General features: G+C 43.0%; 1 protein-coding gene across 4 annotated transcripts in view; it reads right to left on the bottom strand.

The window, feature by feature from the left end:
* SLC1A2 (solute carrier family 1 member 2) overlaps positions 1 to 17,741 on the bottom strand; it is a 166,551-nt gene that overhangs the window by 108,621 nt on the left and 40,189 nt on the right. The window contains exon 1 of one of the 4 annotated variants that reach the window (XM_032166270.2): positions 4,882 to 5,625. The exons of the other annotated variants lie outside the window; for them this stretch is intronic. Within the exon in view, the coding sequence (XP_032022161.1) occupies positions 4,882 to 4,889 (8 nt within the window). The 5' untranslated portion in view covers positions 4,890 to 5,625. Of the gene's footprint in view, positions 1 to 4,881; positions 5,626 to 17,741 lie in introns of those variants that run through there. 4 annotated transcript variants of the gene reach the window in all.

Genomic DNA, 17,741 nt, shown 5'->3' with positions numbered 1-17,741 from the left:
AAAGAATTTTTCCCTTGTGGAAGGCCCCTTTGGCCAATGTGAGTTCAAACTCTTCCACCTTGTTGGTAGAGAGACTTAAAGCATTATAGAGTTTACTCTCAGGATGAAAAAAGGCCAAAGGTAAGAGAGTCTGTGAATGAGACCAACCATGGTGAGCTCACTTTCAGAATCTCGGCATCAGAGAGACCTGATTTCCCTCCTCCCAACCCTTCACACCCTCCTCCTGCGTCTTCACTCCAATAATCCTCTATGGCTTTTTTTCTGTGTTTTTCCATAATTCACACCATTTCAGATGATTAGCACTTGTAAGTGTACTGGAGCTCACTGGGAAAAAAAGCATCCATGGGTTGTGCCTGTTGACTGCCTTGTTTTGCTGCATGTCTGCACAAAACAGCAGGAAGTGGTCAATGCACCAGCTGTAGAGGGAGTGAGGCCAGATATAGATCCAGTCTTAACATCTTAGCTGGTTGGGTGTGGTAGCTCACACCTGTAATCCCAGCACTTTGGGAGGCCGAGGTAGGCAGATCACTTGAGGTCAGGAGTTTGAGACCAGACTGGTCAATATGGTGAAACCCCACCTCTACTAAAAATACAAAAATTAGCTGGGCATAGTGCCATGTGCCTGTAATCCCAGCTACTCGGGAGGCTGAGGCAGGAGAATCACTTGAACGTAGGAGGCAGAGGTTGCAGTGAGCCAAGATCATACCACTGCACTCCAGCCTGGGCAACAGAGCAAGACTCCATCTCATCTCAAAAAAAAAAAAATCTTAGCTGATAGTCTCCTTAAACAAGTTAGGTAACTCTGAGCCTTGGTTTTCTCATATGTAAGGCACAGCAGATGGATAACAACATTGTCCACCACAGAGCTGTTTCTCTTTAGTTACAAACAAAATAATTATGTGAAATACACAGTGCATGGCCAACTGCCCACGAAAGTTGGTGTGGCCTTCTGAGCAGGTTGTAGGATGTCTAGCAGTAATGATTCTAAAGATTCTACAGCTTTGTACTTAGCTACACTTTGAGAGTTCCTGAATGAATTGAATACCATCAAATACACCTAGAGTGGGGGACGCCATGATGTTTTTTTCCAAATTCATCCTCACAAACTTATAATCGACCCATACAATATCCCTAATTGATATTGAACAGTGAAGTTATGGGCAGGTGTTTGTTAGTTCTATAAAATTTCTGGTAATAAGATCCTTGACCTCATTGGTGTCCTGAGATAGTAGAAAGGCTTAGTCAAAAATCTGCTAATGTTCCTGGGCACCTCTGGCCATGCGTTATGGCAGTGCACTTGGTCAGGTGGCTAAGACTCAAGGCAACTCCCAGCACTCCCCTGGAACCCTGGGCAGAAGGCCCTTGGTTGCAATGTGGGCAAAAATGGGGTGCATTCCAAGACACCTACTTTTGGTCAAGAATATAATGTATCTTTTCTCTGGGGCAGCAAAATTCAAGGATCCTTCTCAGACATTTGAAATTATTTCTGAGGGTCTAGAATATTCCTTTGCTCTTGTTGTTTAGGCTTGTCTTGAAACAGATTAAGTAGGTGAATGGCATTGACAAATGTAAAATCTCTGACAATTTAGAGAGAATATTAAGAAAAATGGGGAAAACGAGAATAAAAGTCATCCTTATTCTTTCAAATATAAAGTCTTTATGTGAATTTTATTACATAAAAATGTAAAACTAATTTTCTGATAACACATTATTTAAGTATTGTTATTTCAGGCAATAATTAAATTTTTACTCATTTAATTTGCTCATTTTTATGGCAAGCATTGTATCTCTTATTATAAAAAAGTAAGATCTTTTAGGCCGGGCGTGGCGGCTCACGCCTGTAATCCCAGCACGTTGGGAGGTCGAGGCGGGCCGATCACGAGGTCAGGAGATCGAGACCATCCTGGCTAACATGGTGAAACCCCGTCTCTATTAAAACTACAAAAAAAAAAAAAAATTAGCTCGGCGTGGTGGCACATGCCTGCAATCCCAGCTACTCGGGAGGCTGAGGCAGGAGAATTGCTTGAACCCAGCAGGCGGAGGTTGTAGTGAGCCGAGATCATGCCACTGCACTCCAGCCTGGGCAACTGAGCAAGACTCCATATCAAAAAAAAAAAAAAAAAGTAACTGTTTTTAAAAGCAAATTCAAATCCATTAATTTTAGATCTCTATTAAAGGCAGAAAATCTAAATCAATGACTTAAATTAGACAGGAGTGGGGCTTTGTGCAAACAAGTACATTCAGACAACATGGGAGCAGTATTAATCAGGCTTAATCTTTCTCGAAATGGGTAAAAAGCATTATAAATCTGTTTATGTTCACGAACCTGGTAACTTCATTTTGGGAATATGGTGCATGGAACAATCTCTAAGTAAAATAAATGCATTACAAAGATGGTCATTTGCAACACCATTTATAAAATCAGAAAACTGGAAACAATCAAGTCCAATTCCTGCAAAATAGTTGCAAATGACACCACAGCAATAGTGAAGTATAACAGAGCTATTAAAAGATAGAATTCCTTACCCATATTCTCATATGGCAACCTACTGCATGTACATAAAGCTGTGCATAGTCAGATCCTATATATTCTCCACACAATATAAGAGTGACCATTAGGGCAACAACCAAGGCTAGAAAAGAACTTAGAATTTTATAGTATATTAAAATGGTTTAAGTTCTTTTTCTTTAAAAAAGGGGGAAAAGGCAGGGTGCCATGGCTCATGCCTGTAATCCCAGCACTTTGGGAGGCCAAGGTGTGCAGATCACCAGGTCAAGAGATTGAGACCATCCTGGCCAACATGGTAAAACCCCGTCTCTACCAAAAATACAAAAATTAGCTGGGTGTGGTGGCAGGCAGCTGTAGTCCCGGCTACTTGGGAGCCTAAGGCAGGAGAATCACTTGAACCCAAGAGGCAAAGGTTAAAGTGAGCCCAGATTGTGCCACTGCACTCCAGCCTGGCAACAGAGCAAGACTCCATCTAAAAAAAAAAAAAAAAGCAGGGGGGGAAGCCTAGAAAACAGATATAAAGTATGTGACATGATCTCAAATAGTATTGATGTATGTTATGACTAGAAGGGGAATACAGCATTTCAACAGTGATTATCTCTAGTTGAAGAAATTGCAGGTGATTTTTTCCCTTATGCATACATTTATATGCTTTAATAGTTCTCTGCAATGAGCATGTAGAACTTTTACGATCATAATATTAATCACCTTTTTAAAAGCTGAAACTATAAATAAGTGAACTTCAAGGAATTCATTTTAAACAGGAGAAACAGGACAAAATGTGAACAGAATAAGTAATTTATATTATTGTAGCAAGGAAAATTACTAGGTTCTTCACAACTTTGTATCATCCCCACTGCCAAGCAAATACAGAAAGCCCTTGCTCAAATCCAATTTTTCCAGACTTTCTCAATGTTTTCTGGTTTCCTGAGTAACTGCTATTTGCAATTTATGTTTCATTTGACTTCTTTATTTGTTTTTATCATCATCTTGGACTTCTGAAAAGAGAAACTAACGTGAAAGAATAGAGTACTGAATATTGTCCCACTTCTAGTAAACCCTAAACTGCACCCAGAATCTAGTGAACACTGAATAATGTGTTGAGAGAACAAATAAGTACTAGCCATTTTTTCCAATAATGGAAAAAATGAAAGAGAAATTTGAAGGAATAAGTAAATAGCAAGCTGGAGGCTGTGGTCATTGTCACACCCACACTCTATGTTGCAAGAGGAAAGAGAAATACTTAACAAGGACCCAGAGTATAACATGGGACCAAATATCTCATGCATTTAGTACTATTAAAAAATACCTTTTTCACCACGAAAACCAGACCTGCTAATTTTCCCACCAAATACAGGCAGCAGTGCAACATCGCTGACACTTTTGCTTTAGATCTTTGGAACCAAGACTTCGACAGCAGGGTAAACTGCTTGACAATAAAATCTTAATTAAAGCCACTTGCACTTGCAAGTGGAAATACAGCTATCACACAACACAGAAATGGCAGAGCTGGAATTCATGAATTTTCGTTTGTGTCAATTTCTTCACAGTGATGGCTGAAGACACTAACATTAGAACCTGTAGAAAGAACATGAGGCTGAATGTAGAGGACATATTCATTAAGGACTACATCACACACTTTTGGGTTCTTCAATTCTTCAAGATGCAATCAGGGATGATGATTTTGATTTAAAAAAAAATACAGCTTTTCCAAGTCACCACTCACCTGCTATACTGCAGAGAAAAAGCTGTCAGCTGCTTTAAAGTTTTCCTAGCCAGTGTTTTGACCTCAAAGACATCAAAAACTGTCCCATCGACTGCTGTCATTTGGCTCGGGAGCCCAAGGTCACTGTTTGTTTGGATGTTGTGTAATCATGAGAGTAAAGTCATCGTCAGTATCGTGTAATTAATATATTATTTAAGCAGTCATTTAAAGGGGAATAATTTGATGTGGAAAGATAAAAATAACTCTGGTTCTTCCATTAATTCATTAATTCATTCAACCTACCAAGTACTTGTCTCACTGCCAGGCACTGGCATGCCGAGACCTGTGCATTTTATTCAGCATCCTAAGACGTTTCAGAAACCAATTGTTTTTCCTGAAAATCAGATTATATTTCCCAACTCTTACTCCTTTCTCTGAGCCTCAATGTTCCTAAGGAAGATCTCACTCACAGGAGCGAACTCACATTATTTCAGCCCCTGGGAAAAGCAAGTGTCTTTGCCAAATACCAAAATAGGCTCTCATGAGTGTCTTATAATAACCTATTTTTCTGCCTTTTCATTTCTCCTCCCTCTCCAGGAATGCAAACTGATTCCTCCCTTCTCATCACCCCTCACAACCCACCCTTATCCCATCCAAGATTTCTGACCTGACCATTCTCTCGGCTCCAGGAACGTGCTGGTCACGTAGTGCTGGAGTGAGCTCTGTCTTCCATCATAGTGTCCTGCTATACCACAGAGGAAAAGCTGTCAGGGGCTTTAAAGTTTACCTACCCAGTGTTCTGATGACAAAGACGTCACAAACTGTCCTACTGACTTTTGTCATTTGGTTCGAGAGCCCAAGGTCACTGTTTGTTTGGACGCTGTGTAATTATTGGAGTTAAAGACATCATCAGTGTCATCTTTGGCCTTTGATGTCCCTTTTCTCTCCTTAGGCAAGAACCATGGCTGTTTCCTTCCCATGTTTTGTGAATTTCTACTTGGTTATCTCAGGAGCCTGTGGGTAAGCCCCTAAGCCTGTCAGTAGCTCTGACACCAGATGACCTTCCCTGGGTACCTACCTTCACTTCTCTAACACCACCCTTCCAACCCCAGTGACCATTAACCATTTCTTCCCTGGAAGACTTGCTCTTTGACATTTAACCCTGACCGAGTAAAGTCATTAGTCTTTAACTTCTAAATCCCAATGTAGAAGAAACTAGCTCATTTTAAGGCCCAGAGAAGTCCCAGCTTCTGATCTTTTCTTGATGCTTAAATTCTAAATGTTCCATAGCTTAATTTACTCCTGGATTTTGTGGAAGGACCTCTCTTTGTTTTCTAATTAAATGTAAAATGAAAGGTCAACCTGTTGTTTTGAGGTAGGTTTGGACTCTAGTCTCCATGTCACCTTCCATGGCTTCCATAAATCATAGCACCATTTCTCAGATGTGCTTCTCAGAACACTAATCACCTAAAATGTTCTTGCATTTATTTTATTTATTTATTTATTTTAGAAAGAGTCTCATTCTGTTGCCCACCCTGGAGTACAGTGGTACAATCTCGGCCCACTACAACCTCCACCTCCTGGGCTCAAGTGATTTTCCTGTCTCAGCCTCCTGAGTAGCTGGGACTACAGGAGCCCACCAGCATGCCCAACTAATTTTTGTATTTTTAGTAGAGATGGGGTTTCACCATGTTGGCCAGGGTGGTCTCAAACTCCTGACCTCAAGTGATTCACCTGCCTCAGCCTCTCAAAATGCTGAGATTATAGGCATGAGCCACCATGCCTCGCCTGCTCCTGCATTTTGAGGTGATGGGGGTCAAATCAGATTTGACAGAGCTGCCCTCTTTTGGAGGCTAAGAATGTACATTAGTTTATTAAAGGCTCTGAATTTCCGCAGTGAAGAAACATTCAACTTTGCTTAACCAAGCCATACCCAAAGTTACCCAGAACATGTTTACTTTTTGTTTGTTTTATTTTTCTTACGAACAACTATATAGATGTATGGATTTATTGATCCAAGGAACATACTCTGAAGCAATAGTCTTCTATATAAAGATCAAGCTCCCTAACATAGCATACAAGGCCCTCTATGTCCAGGCTGGCCTCCCCTCACTTCCGGAGAAGGCCTTTGTTACTCGTTCCTCATTTTTGCTTCCCCCACCCCTCATCAGGATCAAAATCTCCCATATCATGGCAATCCTTTAGGTTAAGAAGAGGGGACAAATGGGTGAGAACACAGAGGACTCTGAGCCTAAGCTACAGAGTTGGATTTAGTCTTATGGTAGAAAGGAATAAAGGCTTTTGTCGGCTGGGTACGCTGGCTCATGCCTGTAATCTCAGCACTTTGGGAGGCTGAGGCAGGAGGACTCCTTGAGCCCAGGAGTTCAAGACCACCCTGGACAACATGGCAAAACCAAGTCTTCTACAAAAATACAAAAATTAGCTGGGCATGGTGACGCATGCCTGCAGTCTCAGCTACTCCAAGGGCTGAAGTGGAGGATCACTTGAGCCTGGGAGGTTGAGGCTGCAGTGAGCCATGGTCACACCACTGCACTCCAGCCTGGGTGACAGACACAGTGAGACCCTGTCTCAAAAATAAATAAATAAAGATTTTTGTCATCATATTGGTAGGATCCAGGCTGCTATATAGAATTATTAATCTGACCAGAGGTTAGCACAGAGAACGGAGCTTCAGTTCTCAACTGGGATAGGCAATGGTGGAGATCGGGCCAGGGGACAATCCAAACTACCATCTACCCCAGACAGCAGATGCCCAAGATGTTTTGCAGGTGGCCTGATGCAGAGCTCTACTCTGCACAATCCCCACAGGTGTCTGGATCGTCTAGACACACTCCTCACCATATCTGTGGCTCTTTCATGGCTGTCTCTGGCCCCTCTCTGGGCCATTTCAATCCCAATCTGAAATTTTCACGGGAGATATAACATCTGAGAAAGGACTGTTCTTCAGTTGGTTCCTAATAGCAGCCATAGATAAATATGTTAAAATAAGAGTCCCGTGGCCTGCAGTGGACATCTTTCAGAGCTCCACCTGAGATTCCAATCCTACTTTCAACACTCATGAGCTGTGTGGCCTTGGACAGATTATCTAACACCTGTGAACCTCAAATACTTCATTCATACAACAGATGATAATAATAATAACTATTCACAGGACTGTAGTGAAAATTAATTCCATCAATACATGTGAAAGTGCCTGGAATGTGGCATGCAACACATGGTAACTATTATGATTATCCTTACTATGTTGTATTTGTTCATTCCACAAAAATTTCTTAGGCAAAACAACCATTGACTTTATGAGCCTTAAATGGCCTTTGAGCAACTTTGCTTTTGAGAGTCGCCATGGGAATCCATGGCAAATCCACAGCAAACTGGATTTTCAGGTCTCATGTCTTAGCAGCCTGACTACATCCAACTTCTAGTTGCAGCATCTACTCCCCCTTTTGGTGACATTGATCACTTTAGGACAATGATACTAGCTAATCTTCACTGAAGACTTACTATGTGCCAGCCACATTCTAAGTGCTTCACATGTGGCTTGTTTGAATCTTTCAAAAACCTGATGAGGTAGCACTACTATTATTCCTATTGGGGACAAGAAGAAGACGCAGAGAGGTTGTGCAACTTGCTGAAGTTCACAAAGCAGGTCAGCGGCAGACCCTTAAAGTTGGACTCCTGAGCCAATGCATGTTACTATTGCACACCCTGCTTCTCACTGGAGAGGCTTACTTCCTCTCTAGAGAAGGGGAGATGTGCAGCATGAATGTCATAAAGGATGGGAAGTGGAGAAGCCAGGGGTGGTTGCAGGTGAGGTTCCGAAAGCAAAACTATCTTTTGGGTGTTGTGTAGAGAAAATAACCAGTTAATCAATTAGTCGGCCGCAGCCTGAGCAGCATTAACATTCTGCCCCAGACGACAATTTTGGGGTTGCTCCAGACCGTGGATGTCTGAGTAGGAGGCAGACAACAGGCTGTTGCCTGGCAGTGGGGAAGGAAGGGTGGACGGCCTGGAGCTTGGGACACAGCTCAAGTTGCTACAGATGCCTCTTTTCGGTTGCCAAAGGTTTTATAACTTACAAAATAGGGAGCTCATCAGAGGGTTTCAAATCTCATTTGGGATACAGGACCAGAGAATGCCTTCAGATCCCTCCAGGCTGTGGAATTCCAGGATGCAAGTTCCCCCAGGGACATCTCTAACACATCTGGCTTGGTCTCAAAATGACAGAGGAACTAGCACTTAGAGCACTTTCTGTCAGCCAGCTGCTTTATACTGAGTTCTTCCAGCGACTCTCTGCACGGAATTATTATTATCTCCATCTTCTTGATGAGGCAAAGAGAGAGAAAATAACTTGCTCCCGGACACATGGCTAACAAGGTCTGGAGCTAGGACCTGAACCAAAGAAAGAAGGAAGAAAATGATATCTGGGTGTAGCACTTGGTATTCAATAGGTGTTTTGAACAGGAGGGGCATCATACCTTTTCCTCACTGATTGGTTCTCATTCAAGCATCTACAAAGGACCAAGACACAGAGGTGCACAAGGCAGGCTAGGTCTATGCCTGCACTGAGTGGTATTTCCTGTTCCACCAAAGATAAGAGCTTAGCAGGTGGCAGGGGCACGGGCAGAAGCAGGATGACCCTCAGACCCAGGGACCCTGCATTGTTTTCCATTGCTGCCATCCCATGCACAGAGGCTGGATTGAAAAGCAGCTCTTGGAACACAGTCTGCTCGCTCTGACACTAAGAACACCATATGTGTCCCTGCCACAAAGGGAGAGAAGACACTCCCTGCTTTTCTGGAGGTGGTGTCCAGGAGGCTGGCAAGCAGCCTCTTGGCATTTTATTTCAATAGCTGAGGGTGGGGGCTGCGGGGAGAGTTAAGCAATGGAAAGTTTTCCTTTGTGCTGCCCTCACAAGGCATTTCTGGAAAGGGTCAGTTTGGGGTGATTCATCATCTACCCATGCAGACTCACACTGAGAAGCCAGCTCAGATACTGTGATTAAAAATACATTTCTTCTCACCTACCTTCTCATTAATATTCTGTAAGTGTACTAAGGGGCCTCAGTCAATAGTAAGAAAAGTTCATTTACCCAATAGTAGCTACACTGGCTCTAATCATTTGGTGAATGCAACTATCTACCTAAAGACTTTATTTTCTTTTCAAAGAGCTATGGTAAAACGCCAAGCACTAAACAATCTAGCAAAGCAATTACTTGCTTAACCATCTGCTGAAGTGTGAATACTACTCACTAATTGCACACATTAGGTAAGTGATCAGATTTCCCTGAGCCTTAGTTTCTTCATATGTGAAATGGAGATAATCAGGATACCTATTGTAGTCATAGGTTAATACATACACACCCCCATGATGGTGCCTGGAACATCACCTGCACTCAATACAAGTTAGCTATCATTATGCACTCAACCTATTTCTTAATATTTATGGTAACAACTGTCATTTATTCTCTTACTGTGTGTGCCAGGTGCAGGGCTGAGGGCTTGTAGACATCACACAATTCAGTCCTCAAGACAACCCTGTGAGGTGGGTATTAAGCCCATTTTACAGATGAGAAAATGGAGAAAAAGAATTCCACACCTGGTGGATGGCAGAGCAGGGCAGGTTCATCTGAATGCACAGCCAAGGCTGTCTAACCTCATTGTCAGTTTGGAGTAAGACTGAAACTGGCAAGAGAGAAAACCTTATGATCTCTGTTTAACAGGTCAAGAAACTGAGGCAGAGAGATGTTAAGTGACAAATCCACATCCAGTTTTGTTTGCAAAACATATGGGACAAACATCAAAGTGGATGGGTCAGGAAATGATACTGAGGAGGCTGAGGAATAAGCTGGCTTTCTCCCTTGACTACAATAATAGAGCAAAGGTGCTTCTGGTCCCTCTGGGGCTGGGTTGTATCCGTGCCATTTGGGCAACTCCTCTAAGTGCCTCCAAAGCCCTTGACATTGCTCCTTACACATGATCAATGACATGGTAAAGCTGGTGTAACCACAGCCCTGCCATCAGCTTGGCTCTGAGGTCAGCATTTCCAACATCAGTCTCAGTGTAGCATTCCCAAGTCTCCACAATCACCAAAGATCATAAACAGTGTGAGTTTGAATTCTTGTCCTAAAATCTGCTCCTAGGAACCCAAATAAACACAGAACCAAAGTAACACATGCCATTTCCAAGCAGAAACATTAACTTCTACATGTGGGATCACTCATCTGAAAAACTCCTCTTCATCCTTTAAAACCCTGCTCTGCTGTCTCCGTCTCTGCAAAGCCTTTCCTGACCATCCCCGGCCTGCAACAAAAGTGATATTTACCACTCCTGAACTATTTCTGTTTTCTTTACATAATTCAAATTGTTGTTACCCAGGGTGGACTGACCATTACAGTTTATATGTCTGTCTGTCTGTCTCTCCCATCAGGCTCTGCGCACCTCCCTCCAGGCATCCACAACTTAGTTCAGTTCCTTGGGAATTAGCAATGCATATATGGTCTACATCAGTGGCTCTCTACAGGGGTGATTTTGCCCCCCAGGAACACTTGGCAACACCTGGAGACATGTTTGGTTGTTACAATTATGAGATGAGGGGAGGGAGGCTACGGGCCCCAAGTGGGTAGAGGCCAGGAATACTGCTAAACATGCTATAATGCATATAACAGTCCTCCACGGCAAAGAATTAGCCAGCCCCAAATGTCAATAATGCTGAGGTCAAAACACCCTGGTCTGGATGGTAGCTCTCAGTTAACCATCTATTACATTTACTGTGTCAACTAGAGTTTATTACTCTTATTAATCAGAGCTCAGGGCCTGTTTTGGTTCTCAAGTATTTGCTGCCCCTCTGTGGGAGGATTACACTTCTCTATCCCTGAAGACATCCTTTGCCACGTGAATTCCTTTGGACAAAGAAATGTGAGCATGTCTCAGATGCTCTCAGTGCCCCACCCATGTCCCTCCTCCCTGTCCCTCTAATACACTCCAGCCAACTTGCAACTGCTAGCATCTATCTCTTTGTCTGAGTGCTTTCTCGGAAGCTAGAAGGCTACTCTGTGTGTGTACATGCAGGCTGGAAGTGCTGGGAGATTAAAACTCCTCAGGAGTAGCCTTCAGCCCATGTCTGGAAGGTTTGGTTGTACCAATATACCAGCTCCCTTGTTCCTCAGGAGGGTAATTCTAAGGCACACGATTTGCCCTGTTTTCCAGAATTTCTCCATGGGACTGAACTGGAGTTGCCCACAGTGGTAGCTAGCTTGATAACGCATGTTCTCCTGGCTGCCTTCCTTGTCTCATTTCTCCACTCCCCGACTGGTGTTTCCTATATCTCCCTAATAATCTGTATGAGTTTGAAGCCGCATCCTAAAATCTGCTCCTAGGAACCCAAACAAACACAGAAGAGAAGTAACTTCCAAGTAGAAGCATTAGGAACTTCCCCATGGTTCTGCTATTGCTCTTTTCTCCTCTGGTCTAAGAGAGGCGTGGCCCTGGCTGCTTCTTCAGCCTGGATCCTAGATGAAGAAGGTATGGTAAATGCATGCAGTTGGCCTGCAACCGACGTGTAACAGACAAAAAAAACCCAAATTTTATTGTTGGAAGTCACTGAAACATGGGAGTGGTTGTTACTGAAGCAGAACCTGGCCAAGGCTGACTAATACAGGGCTTCTCACTCCTAGGAGGACCTTCCTAACCGACTCTATTATAGCAGACTTGCTACTTACCTCCAAAATGGTACTCATCTAAGGGTAAAAATCATATAGCATAACCCTGTCAGCTCCTTGAGTTTGGAGACAGTTATTTATTTCCTTCTCTTTGTGGAGTTTCTTTGTAATGCATGGTGCTATGTGCAGTGCCGGGGCATTGGTGAGCACCTACAGACTGGTAGATTTGACCCTGAGCTATCTGGGTTTTACCATGGGCCAGTTCATGCCTGGTGGCTGTTGTGGAAAAAAGAGACTCAAGATGAGGAACTTGACCCAGAAATGGATGAAATCATTATTCACACTGCAGTTGCTCTCAGCCAGGGTGACCTTGGGGGAAATGCCTTCTGCATCTGGACCCTCATGTGTCTACCACAGGATCTGACCCTGAGCCTAAGTTCCATCCCCAGCACTCAGCTTCTATTGTTCAATGAAGACCAAAGCAAACTCCGTTTTCCCGAACCCCTGCTTTACCTATCAGCCTTCAGAACAGGCTAAATTCATACCCAGAATTTCAGAGGAAAGACTATTTCATCTAGTTCATAAACGGCTCATTTCTTTTCTCCTATTAAGAGATCAGAAGAGAGAGTTACATTTTTCCTTCACTCTGTCCTTGACATTTATTATGATCCACGTGCTACCATCAGCTGAAAACTGCTCACAGGCTATCACAGCATTTCTCATGCTTGAGTCATTCATGTTCAGCCTCTGCTATTTTTGCCCTAACTGAACACCACCTCTCATATTATTCCTGTAATAGTGTTGAACACTGACTGATTCTTTGTACTCCAATAAGTGTATTCTAAGACAAAATTTTACATCACTACTATCAATGAAAATCCAGTATCACCTGCCATTAATAGAAGGTGGAAGTGAAAATGAATATGACATAAAACCATTTTTTATTGAATTCTAGCTAGTTATTATTGTCTGCTAAGCCTCTGCTATCTGCTCTCTCTTTGTTAAAAATGGAGGTTAAAAAGTATTAGACAGTGTTGAAGGCACGATACCACCTAATCAAAGTTTAATCCTTGTCATACTCAGAAAAATTGAAAGACAATTAAATAAATGAATAATTTTCTCACCCCATGATAGGACATGACTTAATCCCTCATCAATGCACCCCCAATCATCTCATGTACCCCCTAAGATCATCATTCAATTCATCAGAACATTCATTTCACACTTTGAGTAAAGCTGTATGATTTCTCTGGATCTTTACTCAGGTATGGTTGAGCTACTGACAACACAGAATTTACAGCTTGTCAGCTGCAGGTTTGAGTCCTGCTTTACCACTTCCTCACTGTGTGATTTTGGAAAAGTCACTAAACCTCTCTGAGCTTCTCTTTCCTGGTCTGCAAAATGGGGATAATCATAGTCCCTACCTCCTAAAGACTTTCAAAATATGTTTGGCCTGCAGTCATGCTCAATCAATTATGGCTGACATTATTATTGATTATTATCAAATCTATATGGTAGGCATTTTGATATCCATTCTACACATAAAGAAAGTAAGGTCCAGTTGAGTAATCTATCAAGCTCATGTAGCCTTGCTTTTCCCACTCTACTAAACAACAGCTCTAAGGAGCAGCAAGAGTTGTCATGTATATTTTAAGTCAGAGATGTTTATTCTTGTCCTGTTTTATTTTTCCTAGCTCTGCAGACTTGCTTAGTTGCCTCACACTGAAATACAGAGAACAATGGTGCATACACATAAGCTATGAGCTGGGGTAGATTCAGGCCCAGTCGTGATGTCCCTGACATGTCTTTGGCCCCCAAAGCATGCCAGCTTGCCCTGGGATATGCCATTTTGTGTAGGAAAGCAGATGAGGACAGAGGTCTTGTCTAGCACCACTTGGAGAAGCAACACGAAGTGTAGAGCCCTGCCACTGACGTTATGACAGGGGTGGGGATGGACAGTGCCATTCCTGTACCTTTCTATTTTTAATGTTCCATTTCTACACTTCTTGCCTGATTTTAATTAAGCTCCACTTCAAATCACTGCCTAGAGAGAAGATTTTAACATTATAGAAAAGCACAAGTCTGGGAGAGTGCATACTATATATGCTGCTTGCTTTCCCTTCCTGAGGCTTCTCCCTGGTCTTAAAACATCAAGTCCTGCTCTGGAGTGGATAGTGTGTGGCCAGCAAAAATAATGCATCCCAGAATGGACTTTTTTCCCCCACCACCTTCCCAGAGACTGGGGGCTCTAAAGACAAAAGTAATAAAGAGGGCCTTTTGTCATGTAACTCGAGGTGAGGGAAGGTGAGAGATTGAACACTCTTTCAGTATAAAAATGACAAGTTATATTTCAGCATCACTCATGAGGTCTGATTGTGTTGTAGGTTTCCATCCTCATGCTAGAATCAGCTTACCAAGCTCCAGGTTCCCTACCAGATGCCTTGAGGCTCTCTCCCACTCCCAAACTGAAGCAAAACAAAATGTGTAAAGAATGAATGGAAACTCATGCTGGAGGTTGGAAATAAAAAGCTATGAGGCCTTGGGGATAAAGAAGCTAAATGGTCTGACATTTTGTTGATGCTTACCAAAGCATTGTCCCAAACATGAGATCTTCACACCTACCAGAGAATGACACAGCCACATATACATCCCGAAAAAGAACTTGGAATTTCTACTTCAAGATTCAATACATTTATTCTGAATTTTTATTGACTGCCTCCTATGCTCTGCCTTGCGAGTGACACAAATCTGACCTTGTCGTCTAAGAACTGATCATCATCATCAATGACAAGGTGTATGTATTCAGGCAGAAGCTGGGGCAGGATAGCATGGCAGCAACTCAAATATATAACTAATGCTAACAAAAATCATAATATAAGGATCCCTAGCCAGTCAAGTAAGAAACAGTCCATGTAGGAATAAAATATCTGGTTGTCAGAAATCAAGAATTTGGGATAAGGTAAAGTAAAACTTACCAGACTCACAAAATTGGGTGGGGGTGAAGAGGGAGGATGATTCAGGCAGAACAGCGTGGGCAAAGGCATGGAGGGAAAAGTATACGTGACCCTCCAATAGGCTGTAGCACAGGTGTCAGTAACAATAATTGTTAATCCTTATGATCCACTTAAACCACCAGCCAGGCAAGGGCTTTATGCAGAGCATCCAATTTAACTTGCACAACACCTTGATGTGGAAATACAGTGTTACTTGCCCCATTTTTCAGTTGAGGAAACAGGCTTGGCTTTGCTGAAGGTCAAGCATGTGATCCTGTAAGAACTGGGGCTAGGTTTATGTGATTCCAGAGCTCACTCTCTTTAGGGAAAGTGATGAGGCAGGAGTGGCCACAGAATATTCCTCCACCTCTTCCTAGGTACCTTTAGTGGTGGCACATTGTCAGTGCCGGGCTAAGCCTCCTCAAAGAAGGAGTCAAATTTTCTCTTCTAAAATAACTACCTAAGTTACTTCAGCTCTCAAGTGAACAAGGACAGTGGGTAACTGTGCCTCACCAAGAGAAAAGAAGAGTGGGGTCTTAGCAAATACTCAGCAGTCTGACAGAGGGTACACATGGGTTGGAGGAGAAGCCCAAAGAACAGAGTGAGTGTTACAAGGTGTACTCTGGTTTCATGAGAGGTAGAGAGCAGCTCCCACCCAGAGCTAAGAGCGGAGAGGAGGGCTCAGTGGGGGGAATGACAGCAGGTGCAGGAAGAGGTGAGAACTCTTTCCATCTTATGTGAGAGGCTGTCTCACTGGAGGCAGTGTCTGGAAGAAGAACTGGATGGGCAGGAAGTGAAATCCCCATTGCTGAGTATCCCTCCCCAGCATTGCAGCAGCCAGGTAGAATTTCCATAACCTCCCAGGCCAAGAAAAGCATGAGCTGCACATGCTGAGTGGCCCAGGGAAAGAAAAGATGGCTAAGATAGATGCAAGAATACATGAAATATATGAAAACTTGCCTTGCTTATTTGGATAAATCATTCCATTTCTGCCAGGGTACAGACAGTCCCAAAGGGTGGCATCTTCCTCTCTCATTCATGGGGTGAGTTTTGAGCTGTTTTCTTGCAGAGACGATGGGTGGAGTTGACTTATCGGTGTTCACTTTGGTCCAGCACCTGTAGGCCAGGTGGCTACCCTCAGTGAGAACCCTTTGCCTCATTCATCCTAGAGCAACCCACTTTGTCTCACCCACTGTTGAAACTCCGAATGCGAGCCCCATTTCCTTGCTTCCCATTGTTTCATTTGCCTCTTGTTTATGAGCTCCCCTCATGACTTTGATACGGCACCAACTCGGCTCCAATCCACATTCGCTCCCTTCCTAGTGACATAGGCAAGTATCCACCATGGTCCAGCTGGACCTTCAGAACCTCCTCTCTCAGGTTTTACTGATTGTTCTCACTCTTCATCCCTTCTGCCACCATCTGTCAACTGCAATGACTTTGGTGACCAGTGGCTACTGAACAGTCTATAACAGTGGAGCAAAGTGAAGCTGATGGGTCCCCTGAGCATTGAAACCTGAACCTGTGACTTCATTTCCCTTAGTACCACCAGGGGTGGGAACACACCCATGATGCCTTGAGATCTTTGCAAAGGGAGACTCTGTGACCTCATTTAATGTTTTAGGAGTAGGCAACATCTGCAACGATACTTGAGAGACTCTCATAGTTTTGCTTCTTTGCTGAACAGTCAGAAGTGCAATTAGCTGAATTAACAGGCTGACTTCTTGCTACTCAGAGTGCACCCAAGCAACCATCTACTTCACCTAGGAGCCCCATACAAATGCAGAACCCCAGGCCCCACCCAGACCTGCAGAATGAGAAACCACATTTCTAACAGAATCCTAGGTGATTCTTAAACACATGAGAGTTTCAGTAAGAAGCACTATTCTACCTGATCTTGAAATTCACTCAACCAGGCTATAGGTCTAAAATTGTTTCAATTGGAAAAGCAAATGCAAAACAAAGTGATAGTAGCCTGAGAGTTCTGGAGCCACTAATACTCCTAGACAATCCATGAAGAAGCCTTGGGGTCTGGCCCAGCAGCTGGCTCCCCCATCAGTCATGGTGCATTCACCACTGTCTGCAACTACCAAAAGGGGTGCAATGTAGGACAGGAGGGAGTAAACCAAGAGGTGACTTGGAGAGAAAGCAGAGAAGGGATGGAGAGGGCAAGGGAAGGAAGTACGCCTGGTAAAGAGAAACTACAAGGCTGCCCCTTGGCCTCTCTTTTCTCTTAGGATCAGATGCATCTTTCACTCATTTTTCAGCTGGACCCAGACCCTCCTCACTTACAGAGCCTTCATCAACAAATCATGCCACCCAGCTGATGGCTTCATTCTGCTATGCTCTCTTATGGTGTCACCATGTGTATTGGCCCCCTCTCTCCTGCTTTGGTGGCTCTGGGGACTGGGCATTTAGCCACATGACAACTCCCAAAGCTAGATTATTAACTTTTCTTATTCTTTTAGTATCTCCCAAGTACACACTCCATAGAATTTATTTGAGATATTTATCCTCAACTTCACAGGTGATTATTGCAAACTTATTCTCAATAACCAGCAAGGACCTAGCATAGGACCAGCCACAAATATGAGTATGATGCTTTGGGTGGCCTCAAGAAATTCTCAGTCATAGTAGGAATTATAATCAATAACTTATTATCATAGCAACAATTATCATCAAGGCAATTACAGTAGGTTATAATTATAATCGATAGCACTTATAAACAATAATAAATTATAATCAATAACTCAAAGTAAGAATCTACAACCAATGATTAAAATCAATAATTCTTGTAATTATAATCAATAACTGTTAGAATTATAATCAATAACTATTTTTCACCAAGAACCATTC

This window comes from Hylobates moloch, unplaced genomic scaffold (assembly GCF_009828535.3).
Source record: "Hylobates moloch isolate HMO894 unplaced genomic scaffold, HMol_V3 SCAFFOLD_11, whole genome shotgun sequence".
NCBI lineage: Eukaryota > Metazoa > Chordata > Mammalia > Primates > Hylobatidae > Hylobates > Hylobates moloch.
Note: the sequence above shows the minus strand (reverse complement) of the source record. Positions and strands in the feature narration are given on the sequence as shown.